The 21887-nt window shown below is 41.8% G+C and overlaps 1 protein-coding gene across 4 annotated transcripts in view; it reads right to left on the bottom strand.

Moving 5' to 3' along the window:
• Window positions 1–619: 619 nt before the first annotated feature.
• Window positions 620–21887, bottom strand: part of Pdgfd (platelet derived growth factor D) — a 219810-nt gene continuing 198542 nt past the window's right edge. For all 4 annotated transcript variants that reach the window (XM_052751612.1, XM_052751607.1, XM_052751620.1 and 1 more), the window contains exons 7-8: window positions 15928–16142; window positions 620–4286 (exon numbers count right to left, since the gene is read on the bottom strand). In XM_052751612.1, the coding sequence (XP_052607572.1) occupies window positions 4161–4286; window positions 15928–16142 (341 nt within the window). In that variant the 3' untranslated portion in view covers window positions 620–4160. The remainder of the gene's footprint in view (window positions 4287–15927; window positions 16143–21887) is intronic.

The raw sequence follows: 21887 nt of genomic DNA, 5'->3' as shown, positions 1-21887 counted from the left end.
GGACCAGATGGGGGCCCAGAGTTGAGGAGAAAGGTGGACATATGACCCCATCCCTAACCCAGAGGCTGTCTCTAGCTGATAACTACTTGCAAATGAAAATTTAATTTTCCCCAGAGGAGTCTCACTGGGGAAATGAACTACTCTTAAGGGTAGGTCATGTCCAGCAGGAGATAGTCAATAAAAAATGAACTCAAAGTTATCTTTGAAGATTCTTTGTCTCATAACATTGAGTCAAGGCATTCTTAAAAAAAAAAAAAAACTGTGTAGGTCCTTTGTGCATACATTATTGCTTCCAGTTTTGTGCTTTTATAGGATTCCTATGTGTGTGAGTGCGCCTTTTCTTTGGCTCTTTTCCTTCTTTTTATTGGTTTTGTCCTATTCTGATTTGTTTGTTTTTGTTTTATCTTATTGTATTTTACTTAATTTTATTATTTTCCCTTGGATGCCTATTTGTTTTCTAAGGAGAGAGAGGAAGGGTGTGGAGCTGGATGAGAAGTGGGAGGTGGGCAAGAATGGGGAGGAGTAGAGGGAGGGGAAACTGTGATCAGAATATATTGCATGAAGAAAATCTATTTTCTATAAGAAAATATACCTTCAACAGCAAGAAACAAACAACTCGTTGCTTACCCAAAAATGTCTATTTTATTGGACACATGTCAGGGGCTCTTTTATATTTGTAGATCTCTGCAGTGTTCAGCTTGATCTTTAAAAACAACAGAATTTGAGTGAATATCAATAAAGCCAATGCATTATAAATATTCTATTTTCCCGCATATATGATAGGGATGCCAATAAACAAAAAATGTATTTTCTAGCAATTCAGAAACGAATACTAATCTCTGAATTTTAATTTAGTGATGTACCAGAAGACCCTGTGAAAATATGAGCCATTCAGAAACGAATACTAATCTACGAATTTTAATTTAGTTATGTACTGGAAGACCCTGTGAAAATGTGAGCCATTTAGCTGCCGAGTTAGTAGTGGAGTAAAACTGTACACATGTACATTTTAGGAGATGAAATTAAGTTCTTAATGCATTCATGTTAAATGCTTTGCATATAGTTTTCATTATGCTATCTGAATTTACTACCACACACAGTACTGTTTAATCTTTTCCTGATTCCAACCCCTTGGCTGACACAATGGCTCATATTTCTGTTGATAAAGTTGATTCTTGTCATATAACACATACATTTCTGTATGTATTTATTCTCTAAACTTCTATAGTCATCAAGCTAGAAGCAAGGTTTCCCTCAGATCTTTGCAGCTGCCACTCTGTCTCTGGCAGGATGCTAATAAAGACTAACTTGGAAGCAAGTGTTCTTGATCATACGAGACCTCTCTTTGTGGTCATGGTCTATCCTCCTTCAGGGGGAGAGACCTCAGTTGGTTCCTCTGAGTGGGCAGCAGTGACCCACCATCTGTTCCAGCCAGAGGCATATGGAAGGGAGGGGAAAAGGAGGGTGAGGCTGTGATGGTCTTAATTTAAGACCTCAAGGAAGAGAAAGGATGGGAACTTTCGTAGGTGGGCAATGTCAGAGGAGAATTCACTGAAAGGCTGACTGGAGCAGGAAACAGAAAAATGCAAGACCACTAGCAAAGAGACATGAATGAGCAACTCCCGCCTCAGCTGTGAGGCAGGGAGCATGGAGACCTCTGGGGTAGGAGCAGGTGCTCAGTTCTCTCAGCAATCACCCATCTTGTCATTCCAGTTAGATGGGTTTGTTAAAGTGCCTTGGTAATGTTGCACACCTTTCAAAATTGCAATTCAGTGCTAAATAATGGAGTAGTTTTGTTCAAAGCAGTATTTATTTTTTTATGAAGAAAAGAGCCATATTATATTTCTATCGAAAATGCTGTGAGAGGAAAAGCTGCATGTTACTGAAATGACAAAAAATCATAACAACCCTCCACTTATGAAAGTGTTCTTCCCTATAAGAACATGTTGAATGAATGGCATTATTCCAGGTAGTGAGCTATGCAGAGCTGTGTATTTATTAGTTTGTTTTGAAATGTAATTTGTACAGTGGTTTGTTTTTTATTCTTATTTTGATGGCAATGAAACAGATTTATTTGCTACATGTTGGATGTGGAATAGGTAACAGACAACCAAGGGAGAGAGTTTAATAAAACATTCAAGAAAGGTAGTAGCCTCAGTGTATCTGTCTGTTTACACTGCAGCTAGTAAATAAGAGGATGAGAAGGGTAAGGCTTTAACTTGATATTGCATCCTGGAAGGTTTATTGAAAATTGGGTAGAGCGCTCTAGTGTTTCATGTTCACAACTATGGTGTGAGCTGTGCCCTGTGCCTACAGTGAACTATAGCATGGTTTTGGTACAGGAAGCCATTGTTTCACAGGAAGCTTGCAAGTGGTTATGGAGGGAAAGTGGCTCCTGACTGTGGGCCTGGCCTATTTCTCATTGTTCTCTGTCATTCTGGACAACTGAACAATGCAGTATTTGATTCTAATGATCATTGAATAGAAACTGATAAGATAATTGCACAGAACCTTTAGAAGACATGTGACAATAAGCACAGGTCTGCTGAGCACAGCTGTAACTTGGATTGGAGGGCACTATATACCTAGCAGTGCAAGTGTGTTTGAGCTGACCCTCTGACACTGGACTAAAGCAGATCATGTACAAATCTTGTACCAAATTGGTCTGTGCTCGGGACACACTGAATTCACAGAAGAAATCACTTCTCTTCTACTCTCAAGGAAGGAAGAAGAATGTAGTTCCCTGAGAGCAGCCCAGGCTAACCTGACTTTAATGTTTCCTCCTAAGCATCTTGCTTTGGAGAGTGATGAATGACTTCCTGTTTCTGGACTCGGTCTCTTTAGCATAGATATAGGGGAGCCACTGAGGAAAACTGACTCTCGTTCCTAGTAATGAATACAAAAAGCTTTCCAGTGGAAAAGCAGGACCATATGTGTTCCTCCACAACTATTGCTGGCTCTATAGAGTAAGGTCTGAAGATTGAAAAGGATAGGAAACCTCATATCTAAATTTCCGCTGATTCAGAATATAGATTCAGAATCTTAAGTATAGGATTAGGAATTTATATCAATAAAAGTTAGTTATTTTGTTAATACATAAAAGCTTTTAGGCTATAAATATTCCAGGATGGCTTGTCTGATATAACATGACATCTGACTACATGTACATATTGAAAAGATAGGAACCCAAAAGCAAAACATAGAAAATGATTGGCACAGTTTCGAGAACTTAGACCCATTTTTAAATGTTCCCAGTTATGTCAATATTTGCTTATTTCTGACTTTCTATCACCCACATCTTCCTATGAATACCATGTTGAAAGGCTCAGGAGTAATGGCATGCTATTCCTGAAAATACTTGCTTTTCTGCAGAAAAAAATTGAAAATTCTGCTGCAACCTATTGCTTGCCTCTTGAAGGACTATCACAACACTCCCTGAGCAATTCATTGAGAAAGGTGCTCAACAGGTTAGCTTGCCTTGACAAAATACATAAAAGAGGACTTGATTTGATTTTTAACAACCATGTATTACTTTAGTGTTTTTTTTTGAGAAAGATAATTGCTGTCCACATTTGTAGGTGTTTAGTGCATCTCATGTAGAAAATAGTTAAATACTTGGTTTTATCCCCAGAAACTTTATTTTCTTCCATATTATTAAGACATATACATAAGAAAGTTTCATCTTCTGCTTAATGGACACATGCTTTCTTTAAGAGAGCAAGACGTGATATGTTTTGTGAATCAATGTTTCAAAAGAAATTTATATTCTGAATTTCTTAAAGAGATGTTTTATATGTTTAACACACTCCTTATTTTAGCAAAATTATTGAGTAATAATCGAATCATTTGTCTCTAGTGGACTTTAGTAAATATACTGAATAAAGTATTTCAATTGTTTACACACACAGAGATAGACATGTGTGTGGGTATACATACATATCTTCACATGCTATTAATAAATGAATTTCTATATTTATGGATATAGAAGTTGACAATATATGCTTGTTCTTGCCATGGCATTAACAAAGCGAGCTTTCCATCTGTGTTCACTGCATTGTAGCTGAGAAGCAACTTTGATTGCTTAGGGTGAGATAAGGGTCCTTTACCATGTCTTAACCCAAAGGTCTTTTCATTCTTCATGTATAAATGCACACAGTGTCTTATCGAGGTGGCCTTGAGCTGCAGATACAGTCACACCGCTCATGGTGATCCAACTGGATATCTACGAGAGCCATATTCTTAGCTTTGCTCCTTCTCCTGAAATGGCCAGGCTCAAACTTTAATACCTAAAATAAGAAGCATATTTCCAATTAGAAAGCCTGTGAGGTTTAATTCAATCAGATGCCACCTACCCATTCCCCTTCTGATAACTAGTGTGTGTGGTTGTTTGAAAGAAAATGCCCCTCTTAGGGAGTGGCACTATCAGGAAAATGCCCCCCCCCCCCCAGGGAGTGGCACTATCAGGAGATGTGGCTTGTTGGAGTAGGTGTGGCTTTGTTGAAGAAAGTTTGTCACTGTGGAGATAGGCTTTGAGGTCTTGTATGCTCAAGCTATGTCCAGTGTGGTACATAGTTCACTCCCTGTTACTTGTGGATCAAATGTAGAACTCTTAGCTCCTTCTCCAGCACCATGTCTGCCTGAACGCCACCATGAAGATAATGGACTAAACCTTTGAAACTGTAAGTCAGCCCAAATTAAATGTTTTTCTTTATAAGAGTTGCTGTGGTCATGGTGTCTCTTCATAGTTAGAAACCCTAAGACAGTGCATAAGCCTTTGAAAAGTCCAACAAATGAGATAAACTTGCTTCTGGAATAAATAACCATTGACCCCATAACATACAGGAGTCTACCCCTCCCAGAAAAATGTCCCTGCCTTACTTTCAGTAGGAAAATGTTTTCAGGTGTTTAGGAAGGCATTATTAACAGCCTCCTAAAGACCTACGTTCTGCCAAGTACTATAGAAATAGATCATTGTTCTTCTGAGCAAAACGTGTTGTAAACAAATATAATATTATATTAACTCCAAGGACAGGATGATAAGGTTTGAGCAGACTGTCAATATAAATAAATAATAGATTGAAGTAAATTCCTCCTCCTCTCCCCAAGAGGCCCATTGCTGGCCACAAAATTACTTATTTGTGACTATATAATGCCTTTTGCAATTCAAAATACTCAGCTACAATAAAATAATTACACACTGATATTTGTAAGTCATCATTGTGTTACCATATTCAATATGTGTGTGAATGTGTATGTGTGTGTGTGTGAGAGAGAGAGACAGAGACAGAGAGAGACACAGAGAGAGAGACAGAGAGACAGAGAGAGAGAGTCAGTGGAGGTCACAGGACAATTTTTGGGAGTTAGTTCTCTCCTACTGTGGGTTTGGAGGATTGAATCCAGTTATCAGGCTTGCACAGCAAGTATTTTTATCTGCTAAGCCATCTCTCTGGCCCCTAAAATAACATTGCAAATAATTAGTTTAAAGAGACTCTAAGCCTTCTTTTCTGCTGTAGGCTTCACTGAGCCAAACACTGTCCCAGAGACATACACTTGGCAACATCACAAACTCATCTTCACAGGTAATCAGCTCCTTGCTTCTCTCCTTTATGCACACAGGTTCCCCCAGCCTGGATGTCCTCTTTGTTTCTTTCCTCGCCATGATACCAACAAACAATTGTGCAGCACCTTGCAGTTTTCCAAACATCTGTGCAGGTTTTCCCCATCTTTGGTCACTGTTTGTTACATGATAGAAAGGTATGGCTATGCATGTTCACTGATTAGACAGGAAGGTTGCAACGGCAGAGAAGTCCATTGTCTACAGTCTTCTGATGACGTAGGCCCTGGACCAGGACATTATCTTCTAGCTTCTAGAATGCTGATGAAATGTCTCTGTGATATAACTGCCATTTCCTTCTGCATCTGAAGCTTTGCCTGGAGCCAAATATGAAGTGCAGTGGGAGCTCCTTATGCTTTGTTTAGTATGTTCTGGTCCTCACTGAAGACTCCATGGGGCAGGGGGAACTTACTTCAATGCCCGTATCACTTTCCACAGCATCTCTACAATTCTACACTATGAATTGTATTCTTAGCTATTTCATTACTCTCATAGTCAGTGCTGAGAGTCTTAACCACACCCAAGGCATGTATAAGAACAACTATGCCAAGACTCCTCAGCACTGAGCATCCCAATCTGCAGTCTCCTTTTATTTAGCTGTCAGCAAAGCTGTTTGCTGGGCTCTCCAGCAAGGTAGAGGACAAACCCTACTTATTATGTTCATCCCAGTGAGGGATCTGGAGTTTGATTCGAAAGAATGATTACAAAAATCGAAGAATAAAGGACCATGCTTCAGTCAGTTCAAATGACAGTTTTATAGCTCGTATAATTTTCTCCTGTGACTCTACTGCAATTATGTATGCATAATCTGCATCACACAATTTTGCATAAATTTTTATGTTCTCTCTGTTAACTGGATTGTAAAAATAAAGATGGTAAACATTACTGCCAACATTGAGTATGTTCTAGATGTAAGTGGGTTGGCAAGTATGAAATTATTTGGACTTCGCTAGATGAATTTGCCATTTTCCTAATTTAAGGCATGGATTAAGAGAGGGATTAAGTTATTTGCTCAAGATCATGGAGCTTGTAAGTAGGAGAACCAGAAAGCAATCAGCTCCAGGTGGCCTAGGCCAGGTCCTTATCCACGGAAGTTTTTGCTTATATTCTAAGCAGCATGTTGGCAATAAAGTAGATCCTGAAAAACATAGCTTGGTGAAGATGATGTGTGCTGTTGTTTGTGTGGAAATATATGGAAAATTTTCTTTCTTTCACATCTTCCCTGTGATCAAGCCTCCAACAAACACAGGAGGCAATATGGAAGAGACCAGGGTAATCCAATACAAAAAAGATCTTGTTCTTCAATGAAAATTTAAGTAAGGCATGCACTTTGGGGTATCAACCAGCCCTGCACATGGCAAGTAGGAAAACTGCCGCATTTGCTAAGCAGGTTTTAGACAGGACAGAGTTGCACCCCTGTAGTGTCACCAAGAATTTCTCCAGTATATTTTCCTTACTGTTGTCCCAGACTATCTGCCTGTAAACAGGATTGGGGGTACTTGGGGACAACATGATTCCTAAGAAGCTGAGCTTCCTAAGTATTAGTTTAAACAAGGCCATTATCAAGGTCTGGTAATTTTCAGTGGCAGGAACCTGTAAACATCAGTGATCCGTTGACTTACTTTCCATTTGATGGCAGACAAAATGAATATTTGGTAGAAGAGCCTGGGCAGGTTTTCTAGCTGGTTTTCTGATTGTTCAGGGATTTACCCCTGTGTTTTATAATAAGCTACAAGAGCACAGTATATATGTGTTTTGCTGATAAGAAATGAAAAAAAAAAGTGAATTGGCAGACACTTTCTCCAGACAAGTCAGAAAAGCACTATTTCAACAAAGTGGAAATTGGACTGCTTTAATGACTGATCACAGCACTGATGTTCAAAGCTTTCAGACCATGTAATAGTCTTAAGTTCAGGTACACAGTATTGAAAGGAAGAAGAAAGCAAGGCTGATTTGAGGAAGCATGGAAAGCTAAAAGAAAAATGAAAAGCTTTTATCAGCAAGAGCAAACTGGTAGGTTATGGGTTACCTGGCCATCTTTAGAGGGAAGTGACTGTTGAATTAATTACAGCAGCCAAAGGACCTTGGTAATAGGTATTATCACAAAATGCTTTTCTATTTCCCGAGCTATGATTCACAGCTACAAGCATACACATGGAAATGAAATTCCACCGAGGTACAGCCAGCCATGCCTCAGCACCTATGGGTGAAAATGGAAATCTTGACTCCTTTTCGTTGTCTGGAAAAACTCCATGAAGCCAAGGAAATCGGCATCTATTAAATGGTGAGTGATGGACCAAACTGATGGCTTTTGTGCCACAAAATCAGAGGTGCTCAGCTTTATAAATTACCAATGTCACAATTGGACACGATTTTGACTATAGTCCTTTGCCTTGTTGCCAATAAACCAGTGAATGAGTCATTGCTATAAGGCTATCACACTAATAAAACAATACCAGGCAGAAAAAGCTATCTGTCATCGTGAGCTCTTGTTTATTGGGAATGTAAAAAAAGTTGTTAAAACCTTGTAACAATTCCCAAATTAATGGCTGTCATAGAAACACAAGTACATATTTCAGGACAAATGTATTATATAAACCTGAATCATTAGGAGTTTTTAAGATTTTTATCTAACTTTGAAAGCAGGCAGTATTCAACACAGAGATTCAGTTCCTTACAAAACAAATTCCTACTTTTTGCTTCTATATTGACTCCTTTCACATGTAAAGACTTCATATGAATGTAGAGATTCACACATTCCAAGGGATGTCAGTGAATTACTCTGAGTGTCTGAGGAAAGGTATTTGGAATAGGAATTACGTTTTTCCCCTGGGTGATGACTTGGCAGAGGCTGCACAGTGTGTCTGAAGTGCTGAAGCATGGCTAAGACACAGTACCCTCAAAGAAGGAAGTGTCCACAAACAGTTTAAATGACACACAGAAAGGTTTGAAGGTGACAGAGACCTGGGTTACAGTGAGGGTTTAGAAAACACTTATGGGTTCTGAAAAGGTAATTTTCACATCTGTGGATATTTGTTTCAAATAAAAGCTTTATATGAGCATGCCAGAAATACCATGGGAACCTTTGTAGAATTAAATGGTAAAATAATTTTAATGTCACTTTAGAGGAACCCTGTCTACATATTTAGCCTCTCTGCTGCAGGAAAATATGGGAGTTGTCTTGCATGGAGTTCTGGAACACCTTTGGGTGTCATTTGTGACACAGGTGGGCCTTGTTGGCCTTGACTGCTGTGTCCTTGCAGGATTGCTAAGGTTGTTTGAGAAGGTCTGGGAAGGCGTGTCCCGGGAAGGGGTGTCCCGGGAAGGGGTGTCCCAGGAAGGCATGTCCCGGGAAGGGGTGTCCCGGGAAGGGACGTCCGGGGAAGGGATGACCCAGAAAGGGATGTCCCGGGAAGGGGTGTCCTGGGAAGGGATGTCCCGGGAAGGGATGTCAGGGGAAGGGATGTCCCGGGAAGGGGTTTCCCAGGAAGGGATGTCCGGGGAAGGGATGTCCCGGAAAGGGATGTCCACATGTTGTAGTATTGGAACAAAGAGTCCTTTCACTTGGCAAGTGAGTGAGCAGGACTGGCAAGTGGTCAGTCTAGAGACAGTCAGGCCATTGGCTCTCATAGTTCTGTCCATACTTGCCTTGTGGTTTACAATCTCTGGATGCTATCAATCACCCACATCTCCACATGGAAAGAAGCACAAGTGTTATGATTGTCATTCTGAAAATGACTAAATGACTAAACTCCCTTTTTATACAAGCTGTTTATACATGCAGCATCTCATACCATATCTTTATTCCTTTCCAATCATATGTCCCTTTAATCATCAATTCCTTTATATTGCTTATACAATTTTAATAAGAGATTCTGAGGGGAGGAAAAAGAAGAACAGCTAATGGATATCATGCTCTTTCAGGTCCCAAGCTTCTCTGTGACTGAGGGATTTCCTTGGCTAGCATTCAGCTGCTTCCTGGCTGGGCAGAGCTTGAACCTACGTCTTTCCTCTTCCTGCCCCTGGTTCCCTCTCACACAGCAGGGAAACAGGCATGACTCATGGCACCTTCAAAGGTTGAGAAAGGCTCCCTGTGTGCTCCATGGATGCTGTTTCCAAGAAATTAATATCAAAAGTTCCCCTGACTTTCCTTGTGGCTAGTTACATTCATGACCTCAACCTCACTGCTCCCTTTGGCAGAGAACAGAACATCTGTGCTCTTGGTCTTCTAGTTCTTAGTTTGCTTTGTTAAGTGTAAGTTGTTTTAGTAACAAGTTTCAAACACGTAAAAAGTAACAATACACCTCTAAATCTGCAGCGGCAGAGATTTAACATCTCAGTACTGTAACATGGACCCTCTCCTCCTTTGAGCCTTTATTTCTTATTGTGTCTTATAACTTGCTGTTCATTCCTCCAGAATAGATTCTTATGAAGCTTGTTTTTTAGGGATAAATGACCACTTACATCTTCTAGCCTTCACACTATAATCAGATGCCTATTTTTAAACATAAAGTTCTGTATTATCATACAAAGAGGCAAGGAAGATTTTAGATGTTGTAAATCAGCAATTCTGAACCTGCATGTTATGAACCCTTTGTGGGCAAGCAACTCTTTCACAAGGGTCACCTAAGACTATCAGAAAACACAGATATTTATATTACTATTCATAACAGTAGCCAAATTATATCTAAGAAGTAACAATGAAAATAATTTTATGGTTGGGGGCCACCTCAATATGAGGAACAGTATTAAAGGGTCGCAGGGTTAGGAAGGTTGAGAACCACCGCCATAAATGTACTAGCAACAGAGAGGTCTCTGCTCTATACAACATGATATCCACTGGCCCACATGGCAATTTGTATTTTAATTACTTAAGATGGAATTAAATTAAAAAATTCACTTTCTGTCTGTCTTATGCACATTTCAGATGCTTGGCAGTCATACCTTTCTAGGAACTTCTCTACCCTCTGCCTTGGGCTGCGCTGACATGCAGAGTTCATGCCATCACTGCAGGAAGTTTTATTAAACAGTGCAGGCAGCTAAGCTAATGTGTGATGTTTGGTTTTAGTGCCAACTTGCCATATCCTAAAACCAGTAAGCTGGGATCCTAAACTGAGGAGTTGACTTGATTGCCTTAGTTGACTCCTGAAGACACACCCTAAGTACTGCAGCCTGTTCTGTTAGCAGCTCATACTTAAGCACTCTTCAGCCTAGGCATGCCTACTGTGCTGTTATTCTTTGTGGATGCTGCTCTCCAGGAACCCTCCAGGTGTTTGGTGCCAGATTGGGATGGCTGGGGTATCCAAACATACACTAATTCAATAAATTCTCACTCTCTATTTCTCTGTCTCTTGGCTCTGTCACTGTCTCTCTCTATCACACACACACACACACACACACACACACACACACACACACACACACACACACCACTTCTATCACTCTTGTTACTCTAGAGAACCCTGATTAATTCACAGCATCATGACAGTATCAGTAGGGGAAGGACAGAGAAAATAAGCAAATAAAATTAATAAATTTGTCACTGTCTCCTAAGTTTTTGGCTGTAGCCTAGAGAATAAACGATGGCATGTAGTCACAGTTCATTATGAAGGGGAGATTTGAAATAATATCATTGAATTATTATTGTTATTTATTGACAGGACTGGGATTGAACCGAGGACCTGATGTATGCCAGGTAAGGACTCTGCCACTGAGCTACAGCCTCAGCTCTGAGCCTTGCTTTTATTTCTTTCTTTTACAGCCTCCCTTCTTTCTTCACAGTCCTGCCCTCCCTCTGTCCCCACCTCCTACCTCCCTCCTCCTCCATGGTTGTTTGGTAAGGACAAGTCTCTGATGGAAATCAACGAAACATGGCATATCAAGATGCAGTAAGCATCTCCCCTGTATTAAGGCTGGGCAAGGTGACCCAGTATGAGGAGTAGAGTCCCAAAAGCCAGTAAAAGAGTCAGAGGCAGTTCCTGCTCCCACTATTAGGAGTCCCACAAGAGGACCAAGCTACAGAACTGTAACATATGTGCAGAGGGACTAGGTCAGTCTCATGCAGGCTCCCTGGCTGTCGGTTCAGTTTCTGTGAGCCCTTATGAGCCCACATCAGTTGGTTCTGTGGGTTTTCTTGTGGTGTCCTTGACACCTCTGGCTCCTACAATCCCTTCTCTCTCTCTTCAACAGGATTCCCTGAGCTCTGCCTAATGTTTGGTTGTGGTCTGCATCTGTTCCCATCAGATGCTGGATGAACTAGGCTTTGCTTTTTAAAGAGTCACTACCCAGTTTTATTTGGGGAGAACAGAAGTCATTCTACAGCCACTCTGAACTGTCCCGTGTGAAATAGGTCATAAACCCCATGAAGCAGGATGAGAAGATCTCATGTGAGCCCTGTATCCTGATGAAAGAAGAGGCCCTCTTGTGAGCCGTGGACCCTTTTTATTGTGATGAAAAAAGCACTGTCATCTTTCAGACAAAGGGACAGAGGAGAAGACTGAACAGAGCGGCCAGAGGGCTTTGCTCATCAGCATTGACTTACACTCCACCACCACCTAACGGCCTCCATCAAACCTGCTACACAGAACTCCACGCAGGCTGACCTGTTAGGGTCTTCATTTCCTTATAATGGCTCCTGTGTCATATGAAATGTATTACATCTATATGCATCTCTGTTACTATCTCTCTTATTAGGGTGGCCTCAGTCACAAACTTAGAAGGAGTAGAGGAAATGACATTTTTCCAATTTTATACTCAAAGATGAATAGGAGGAATGCTATGAAAGAAGAGAAATCAGAAAACCTACAAAACAAAAAATGTTTATTTGTGTGTGTGTGTGTGTGTGTGTGTGTGTGTGTGTGTGTGTGTGTCTTGTATGCCTGTGGACATCTATATGTAGATACCAGAGGAGGACCTCTGGTATCCTGCTTGCCACTCCTTGTCTATTATCTTGAGCAGGGGTCTCTCACTGAACATGGAACTGACCTGGCGTCGAGCAAGCCCAGTGATCCCTCATCTCCACCTGCCATAGTGATGGGGTTACAGGCATGTGCCATCATACCCAGGTTTTAGGTGGGTGCCAAGGATTTGAACTCAGGTCCTCAGGATTATGCAGCAAACACTATCATCTAAGGATCCTGAAGTCTGAAAGCAGAAGTAACACTGTCTGGCACTGAAGACTGCTCATGCCACTACAAAAGAAGTACTGTGGCCCGTGCAAACAGTGACAATGTTGGACTGTGGCCCGTGCAAACAGTGACAATGTTGGACTGTGGCCCGTGCAAACAGTGACAATGTTGGACTGTGGCCCGTGCAAACAGTGACAATGTTGGACTGTGGCCCGTGCAAACAGTGACAATGTTGGCTTCACCCAGAGCTTTCTAATTGGTCACATTCTTATCTCTGACTGTTGAGCACTGAAATACTTGTGGAGAAGCATACAGGCTCGATATGTGACAAGTTCTTAATCCCTCAAGGCCATCATCTCTCATAGAAACTCATTTCACATCTCATCAGCTGCAAGCATGGACTGGGGAAACCGCCTTTAATGTAGCAGAGGTAAGAATACAGGCACAGAACTAATAGAATAAAAGGCTTACACTTCCTCCTAATGAGATGAATGAACATAGTTTGAACAACTATGCCTGTTTCTTCTAGAACCAGAAGAGGCTCTCTGCCATTCCCACAGAGCACCTGACAGTGACCGTCAGGACACATTTCAGGGAATTTCAGCAGTTGGAGGGGAAGGCGACAGGCATGTTTGTTTCAGGTGTGCAGTCACTGAGTGACTGATGCTGTTGGGGCTTTTGTCCTGCGCTTGGCAGGGTCATTTCATACAGGACTCTGCGGAGGCCTAGCTGTAAAGATATTATGGCACGTGTTTGAATGAGAGGCTATCCACTGCATGCTCAAAAGAACGCCGGCGTTTTATACCTCACAACCAAACAAAGGGAGCAAGGCTTTCCTCTTTCTCTATTAATTGTGTGAACCAGCTCGAGGCTGGCTGTTACGCTGAACAGAGACAATAGAGAAAGTACTGAAAGAACAGTACCTGGATGCTTCAGATTACACAGACCCGACGTCTGTGATGCCACATTCACTCTGGGAGTTTCCAGAGTAAGGAATGGGGTGGGGGGAGTCAGGGCTGAAACCGCTCCCCCAGAGTCAGGATAAAAGGAAAAAGGAAAGCAGTCCACAAACGCATCAAAGCCAGGCCTGTGCATGGTTGCTCACAGCCACTGCACGGTAGATCTTGCCAGTTCCTAGATTATTTTAGCTACCACCGATTACTGAACCCTACATTTATCCTTTTTGGTAAACATCACAAAACTGACATTCTGAGACTGAAGGACAATCTCCAATCTAGGGTTCATCAGTTCAGACACAAATAAAACATAATGAACAGGGGCGATAGCACTCTGTTGATATGAAAACGGCTTTTATTTTTCCTTTGAAAGCAGTGGGTGTGGAGCCAACTATTCTTAAGACTAAGAAAATACTCTTTGTGTGGGTGTAAATGGTAAGTTCCGCTTCTCTAAGTTGAGCTTAGCCACTGCGCTCAGTTTTTCCCCCTCCAGAAGTTACCTAAAATTTAGTGTTTCATTGCTTTCAGGACAGAAAATCACCATAACAACAACAACCACCACCACCACAGAAGTACCTGCCTGAAAGCTAGTGTTTTATCTTTTGTTTGTTTGTTTTGATCGCGGTCTGGAACTCATTATATAGCCTAGACTGACCTCTAATTTGCAGGAATTCTCCTGCCTCAGCTTCCCAAATGCTGACATTACAAACTTAACCCACTATGCCCAGCTCCTAAACCTGCAATTCCAAATCTGCAAGTCTTGTTTTGAGAGACTGTCTATGTATTCCTTTGCTCTGTTGGGTTTTGGACTCAGGTTCTCATGATTAGCCACTGTCTTAGTTAGGGTTCTTATTGCTGTGAAAAGACACCATGACCACGGCAACTCTTATAAAGGAACACATTAAATTGAGGTGGCTTACATTTTCAGAGGTTCAGTCCATTATCATCATTGTAGGAAACATGGCAGCTGGGAGTATGGCGGTGTGAAGGCAGACGTGGTATTGGCTACATCTTGACGTGCAGGCAACAGGAAATGGGCTAAAATACTTGAGCATGTATGAGACCTCAAAGCCTGCCTCCAAAGTGACCCACTCCCTCCAACAAGGCCATTCCTGCTCCAGCAGAGACACACCTCCTAATAGTGCCACTCCCTTTGAGCTGTGGGGGCCAAATACATTTAAACTACCACAGCCACCAAGTACTACTGCCCTTAAAACACCTCCTTAGCACCCGAAGCTGCCCAATGGTAACATCTGCTTCACATGTTCGGATTTTTAAATGAATTTGCAGGGATGCCCCATCTCCTTCCACTCTGTCAGCCTTGGACCGCTACATCTGAATACAACAGAAAGAGCCTCCCTACAGCATGACTGGCAAGCTGCTCAGTGAGCTAATGCGTTCTCACTGTTACAAACATTGCTCTCTTTTAATTTGTATCCTCTGATCTTGATCTTTATATTTACTAACAATCCAAGAGCTAAATCTCCAGGTAGCAGTGGATTCCATTTAGGAAAAATAAGCATTTCCAGGAAAACAAATGAAAACTGCTTCAACATTTAGAGAATGAAAAGGTCTCTGACAATTTACATTTTTTACTCTTTGCTTTTCTTTTACAAGTATGATTCCACTGAATGAAAATTTGGCCCTTAGTATTTTCTTGTAGTCACCTAGACTTATCAGTTATAGCCTATAAATAAACACCAAATTTCTTTACAAGTTGACTAAAGAGGCTCTGAAAAGTCTCTATCAATACATGAAGTTATATAATCTAAGTTGTCTACCCACATGGTGTACTGGGAAGGTTGAAACTAGGAATCCCTTCTTCAGAATGGAATTAACCCTTGAGCCAAGGCACTTAACTTAAACAGAATTTTAGCTCCCAATCACACCTGTGACTGGATGAACAACTGACCAACCATATTTCTTTCTACAGATTTCATTTTTTTCATTTTACATGTATGAGCATTTTATCTGCATGTATGTATGTGCATCATGCATGTGCAGTGCCTGGGGGGGCCAAAAGAGGGCGCTGGATCCTCTGGAACCAGTGTTAGACCTAGATGCACCTTTGTAAGGCCAGCGGTGGTCTTTATCGTTAAGCTATCCCTTCGGTCCCTTGAGCACCCATGTTAAGTGACGCCATCATCTCCCATGACCTCACAGATGCAGGAGGATGTGGATAGAATAGCTGTGCACAGCCCTGGCATGACATTGGAGAGAGAGGACATACCTCGTGATACTTTTTCACCGTCTTCCCCGAGCTGCAGGTGCAGGACTTCCAGTTGACAGTTCCACAACCGCAGTTGCCCCCACAACGCTGCACAAGCAGGCATCTGGGGAAGAAGACCGCATTGGTCAGCTTTAACTCCTCCCTCAGATTGACTGAGTGATTCCTGGGAGTGCAACTGTAACGCTTGACGTCATCGTTGAGCCTGTCCAGGTCCACTGTGGGCAAAGACACACAGGCAGTGAGCACATGAGCAGACAGAAGCATGAGCAAAGATTCTGATCTGAGATAAACCTAACGCAGGTGCTAAATTTGTCCTTGGGATCTTACTGTGAGTGGAAAAATCCAGTTTCTCTTTTGATCCTATATGACCTTCAAAATAACAAAATCATTACCTGAAATTTTAATCTTGGCTCAATTTCATATAACCTGTGCATGTGTAACTTTTTTGAGACAGGTTTCATGTAGCCCAGGCTTGCCCTGAATTTGCTATCTAGCTGAAAATGACAACTCCTGACTCACTCACCTCCTGTGTGCTAGGATTACAGACATGTGCCACAAGGCCTTGCCTTGGTACCTTAAAAAATGATGCAAAAAGAAAAAAAGAAATAAACAACAAAATGGCTCGAGGTAAGAAAATGAAACATTTGGCAATTTAAAATAATTGCTTTTATCTTTCTCTTAAGAAACAAACACACCCCAAATCCCAGCCGTTACTTAGATATAATCTGAATTATATGGGGGAACATTAGGAGATTTGCTCTAACATTGTCTAATGATTTCTGATGCTGGTGTTTACATAGAAACAATACAAAGAAAAAGGTTTAATTTTTTATTTTAATTCCAAAGCCAGTCAAAGTACTAGTGAGAATGGTATGGTAAGGCAAACAGGGTGCATGTGTGTGCATTGAACCCTAGGTGGGGCAGACAGGGTACATGTGTGTGCATCGAGTCCTAGGGGGGCAGACAGGGTGCATGTGTGTGCATCGAGTCCTAGGTGGGGCAAACGGTGCATGTGTGTGCATCGAGTCCTAGGGGGGACGAACAGGGTACATGTGTGTGCATTGAGTCCTAGGTGGGGCAAACAGGGTGCATGTGTGTGCATCGAACCCTAGGTGGGGCAGACAGGGTGCATGTGTATGCATCGAGTCCTAGGTGGCAGTAGTGTCTTGCTCTTTAGTGAGAATGTGATTTTTATCTTATGTCTCCTTTCAGTGGGAAGTTGTTTAACAGCTTGGAGCCCCTGCTTCCTCCTCTAAAGCATTTAGCTCTTTAGAAGGTTGAACAGAGTGGACCTGTTGTATGATGAATGCTAGTTAATATTCTCTATTCACGTGATTCTCTCCACCTGTATTTTTCCCCCTTTAAAAGTCGATGGTTAAAATAAGGAGAGAAAATGCCAGGTTTTCTCCTCTCTACTTCTCTCTTTATTGAATATGCTGAATGGGGATTTCTATGAATTAAGAATGTTACACTAAACTCAAATCTAAGTTGTTGTGATGGTTGGCAGTCAGGTTTCCAGGCACTCTTGTGAGGTTAATTGATAAGGTAAGATTCGTCTTAAATGTGGGTGGAAACTCTCCTTGAGCAGGGATCCTGAATGCATCAAATGAAAATGTGATGTGAGCATTGGAGTTGTTGCTTCTTGACTCTTATCTACTAGTGCAGTGTGAGCAGCTGCCCCCTCAAGCTCCTCCTGCTGGGGCTCCCCACAGTGATGGACTATAATGTCAACCTCTGAGCCAAAGCAAAGCCTTCTTTCCCCCATCGCATGGTGTTTAGGTATTTTCTACAGCACCAGAACAGAAACCAAGACAACTATAAATATTTACTTGCATGATTGCTGCATGACTTACATTTTAAAAGGTGTTCTCAAAATCTACATCTGAATTCTCTGATTGACGCACACCCTGTAACGACTGTACAATAGCAGAAGAAAATCCTGCACACGCCCTTAGCACCTTACCCTGTGCACCAGCCAGGCAGAGAAACATCACAGGGGCTGGCCGGGCAATGCCATCCTCACCAGCACTCTAGCTTCTGCAAAAGCCTTCGTCTTAACACAAAGCTGTTTGAGAAGCAGGAAGGAGTGATCTCTGGGGCATAGACCAAAAGCCAATGATGATAGTAAAACGGTTCTGAGAGAAGGAAAATTAAGAGAACACATAGATATGGGCCAAGAGTCCATTAACTCCACACAATCACAAGACTTCACTGAGTGAGACTGAGTGGCCATATGGTCAGGTGACCCTTGTATGGGAGTTAAATGGCACCTGGATTGATGGGCTGCCCTGAATACCTTTTCAGATAGACAGCTGTGCTTTGATTCTCAAGGGCAGCGGTTTATTCCTAGCTGTTATATGCTGAGCCCAGGACACTGTGGGGACTCAATAAATGCCAAATAATCACTGTACATAATTTATTGCTGTTTTTTCTTCCTTTGTAAAGACATGTCATAAGTTTAGCTATAATCAATCCAGCTTTAAATTGAATGAACTGTCTTGGGAAAGGGACCACTTTTATTGCCGCTAAAGCCCTGCCAACCACTGCAAGCAAAGGAGGAGGGACTGCATAAATGGATTAAGAAGTGCAGCAGTCAGCTATTACAAGTGTCACCTTGAGGCAAATACTCATGCTGGCCTGTGCATTATTGGGCTGGTAGACCAGGCTGAGGTAGAGGGCCAAATCTGCTGCCAGTAATAATGACAATGCATTTGTCCAAAGAAGAGAAAAGAGATGAAATTAACATGGGGGTGGGTGGGTTCATGATGCCCACAAAGGTAAAAGACAGGGCGTATTCACACTGAGCTGTTTCTTTACTGCAGCCTTGTGCTAAGCGACTTCCACATGTGACTACATTTCTTTGCTCCCCACCTTTTTAAGGAGAATAACGGAAGTGAAGAGGACACGGTAAAGCTGCAGTCAATGCCCTTGCTTCTTTTGGTTCATAGCCTCTTTCCCAACAAGCAGATAGAGAGAAACCACTGGTGGAAGGAAGAAAACCAACAGCACTGGACCGGCATCAGGCTTTCTTGAAGAATGCTGAGCCGAAGTTGCGGTAGTCATAGGTTCCACTCTCACATGCAGGGGTTCTAAGCCAATTTGCATCATCCCTTCTCCATTAGGTTCCTTCTGCAATCTAGGTAAAGCACACAAGTCTAGTTCCCCTTGGAAAGACACCATCATGCTGCAGAAATGTTTCTATGGCCAAGCACTTCTCACTTCCACTCTCACAGGAAGAGATTTACAAGGCCGTCAGTTTAATGCATCAATCACTGGGTGGCAGCTGTCACCAGGGGATGGAGACCACATTGGCTTAGAATGACAATGAACAGGTCCTTCTGACTGGAGGCAAATAATGTGGAAGTTTGATCACAAGCATTCTGCATCATATACTGAGTTTGCAGTCAGAGAAGACTGATTACAAAGTAGTACACAGAGTGAGTGAGAATGCAAGGCTTCGGGTGTTCTAGCTGGAAGGAGCACTCCAGTGTGAGCCTCCCTGGGGACTAAGGAGGAGGGGCTGCCCTTCCTCTTCACTTTCCATCTCTGTGGCTGAACAGCAAAGGAGCAGCAAGGATATCCCGAGCTTAATGCAAATGTCCATCACTTTCATCTAATTGCCTTTATCTCGCCCAAGTGGACATGGTATTACAATGCTAAGTTTGCTTTCCCTTCTGATTTGATTCTCTCCTTTTTTTTTTTAAATGACTCCTTAACCTCAGTTAAGGCCTGGCTACTCTGTACTGACAGTTTTCTAGAAATGGTAAGAAGGTTCCAAGATGCAAAGCTCCTTCTGGACACAGTGACTCAGAGTAGAATGCTGCCCATGGGTAAAGGTTAGGAAGTACCTCCCTGCTACAGCCTCAGCCTTGAAGTGCAACCCAAGTGCAGGTTCCTCGAGCTGTGGTAAGAATTCTGTCTCTAAGCTAGAATGGGCATATGAATGGACATCTTTGTCCTATTTCTAATAGATGAGGGCTTAGGTGGGGGGAAGATGCAGCCATCTTGTCTCTGTCTATTAGATTACTAGTACCAGAAACTGTATCACATTCTCATACATAACTGCATGAAAACACCATACAAAGTATGCACAAACATGAGCTTACTTTCATGGTGGAGAAGGCAAAATCTTTGAAAAATTGAGAAGAGACAAAAACAAAACCTAAACATCTCTAGTTCCTCTTCTAGTGACCTGTAAGATTTAAGGAAGCAGACTAATCATCATTATTTATCCTCTAGACTGTGTAGGTCCTGATGGGAGAAGCAGACACAGCTCATTTAAGATTTTCTTCTATTATCTGCCGGGCGGTGGTGGCACACGCCTTTAATCCCAGCACTTGGGAGGCAGAGGCAGGCGGATCTCTGTGAGTTCGAGGCCAGCCTGGTCTACAAAGCGAGTTCCAGGAAAGGCGCAAAGCTACACAGAGAAACCCTGTCTCGAAAAACAAAAAAAAAAAGAAGATTTTCTTCTAAAACCACACGATATCCTCTAGTGCAGGGTGGAGCCAAAGAAAATACACCTTGTTTTTATGCCAGATTTTTATTTTTGCTAAAAACTGATATTCAATAACAACTACTTGAATTAATTGAAGAAATTATTCATGTTCTTTTAAGCATAATTTTTCCAATCATACACAAAGGGAGAAATAATTCGAATCAGATTACCGTCTCATATCCTGGGAAGCTCTTATCTCTAACCTAACCTAGGAAGTGGTCTGAAAGATGATAAATAAGAGCTGAGAAATCAGAGCTGTAGAATCAGCTGTTCCTTGGAGACAACCGCATGAAGAGCCATGGCATCCAGAGCCTGGCTTCAAGAAGGCTGCCTCTCATATGCCCACCTGTAGTGTTGAGGATCATGGCCCTTGCTTAATGTGGACCATCACAGCAACCTGGTAGGAAGAGCTAAGAAGCAGACACGGACGCTGTGGTGTGGACTTACAGCCCTGGGGTGAGGGTGGGAAGTAAGAGAACAAATGAATAAATTGGATTTTTATAACAGGCAACCAGGGCCTCTCAGCTTTTTTCAAGGTTCATAAACTCCTCAGGAGGAGTCTATCCACTTCATGGGCTTTACAACCTCACTGTGATTTTCCAGGTCCCCTCTTCTATAAATCATACCCTAATTGCGCAAACTATTTTTATAGATCAATTAAAAATTGGGAAAGAACCTCACAATTATTTCATGATTTTTAGAAGAAATTAAGATCTTTTAAATTTAAAACCATAAAATGTTTTAAGTTTCATAATTCTTTTTGTAGGCTGAATATTCTAAAAATTAGAAGCATTTACCATTGTAACTTTCAACACAATAATTGTCACCAGTCTGTTGCTGATTTCTAAGGTTCAAAAACGTCATGAAGCAATGTGGGAAGTTTCTGAGGCCCTGCACACTTGTATTGGTTTCTTGCACACACGCGTACTGGTTTCAAGACAAGCCTTTACTTTGCATATTACTATGCTAAGACGCAGACACAAAGGAACTTGTCTACAAATAGTAGATAGTCATCCAAGATGTTCTAGCAAATGACTATAGATAACAGAATGTCTGAAAGGCATTGAATTAGACTTGAAGAATATTGACACCATTATCAGGCAAGTCTCTGGCCCCTGGGAACACTACCTGGGCAGATGTATGCAGCCCATCTATGAAAACTAAGAAAACAAGTGAAGGGCTGCTTAAGCATGGGGGAGGTTTTAACATATCCCTCTTTTTCACCCCCAAGCCTATGATTCTAAGCTTTTAAACACCAATGAATTCCTCACAGCTTTGTAGCCAGCAAAGCCAGGTTCATGACATGGCTCTCTACTTAGACAATGTCAGTGAACCTTTTTGAATTTGTTTCTCTTTCTGCAAAAACAGGAATGATGGTACTCTCATGCCATGCATTTATTTAGCTTGAATGAATTTCAAGTGTTTGAAGTCCAGGTCCAAATCCCAGCTCTCAGTAGGTATGACC

Source organism: Peromyscus californicus, unplaced genomic scaffold (genome assembly GCF_007827085.1).
Source record: "Peromyscus californicus insignis strain IS unplaced genomic scaffold, ASM782708v3 Scaffold_11__1_contigs__length_118956290, whole genome shotgun sequence".
Classification (NCBI taxonomy): domain Eukaryota; kingdom Metazoa; phylum Chordata; class Mammalia; order Rodentia; family Cricetidae; genus Peromyscus; species Peromyscus californicus.
Note: the sequence above shows the minus strand (reverse complement) of the source record. Positions and strands in the feature narration are given on the sequence as shown.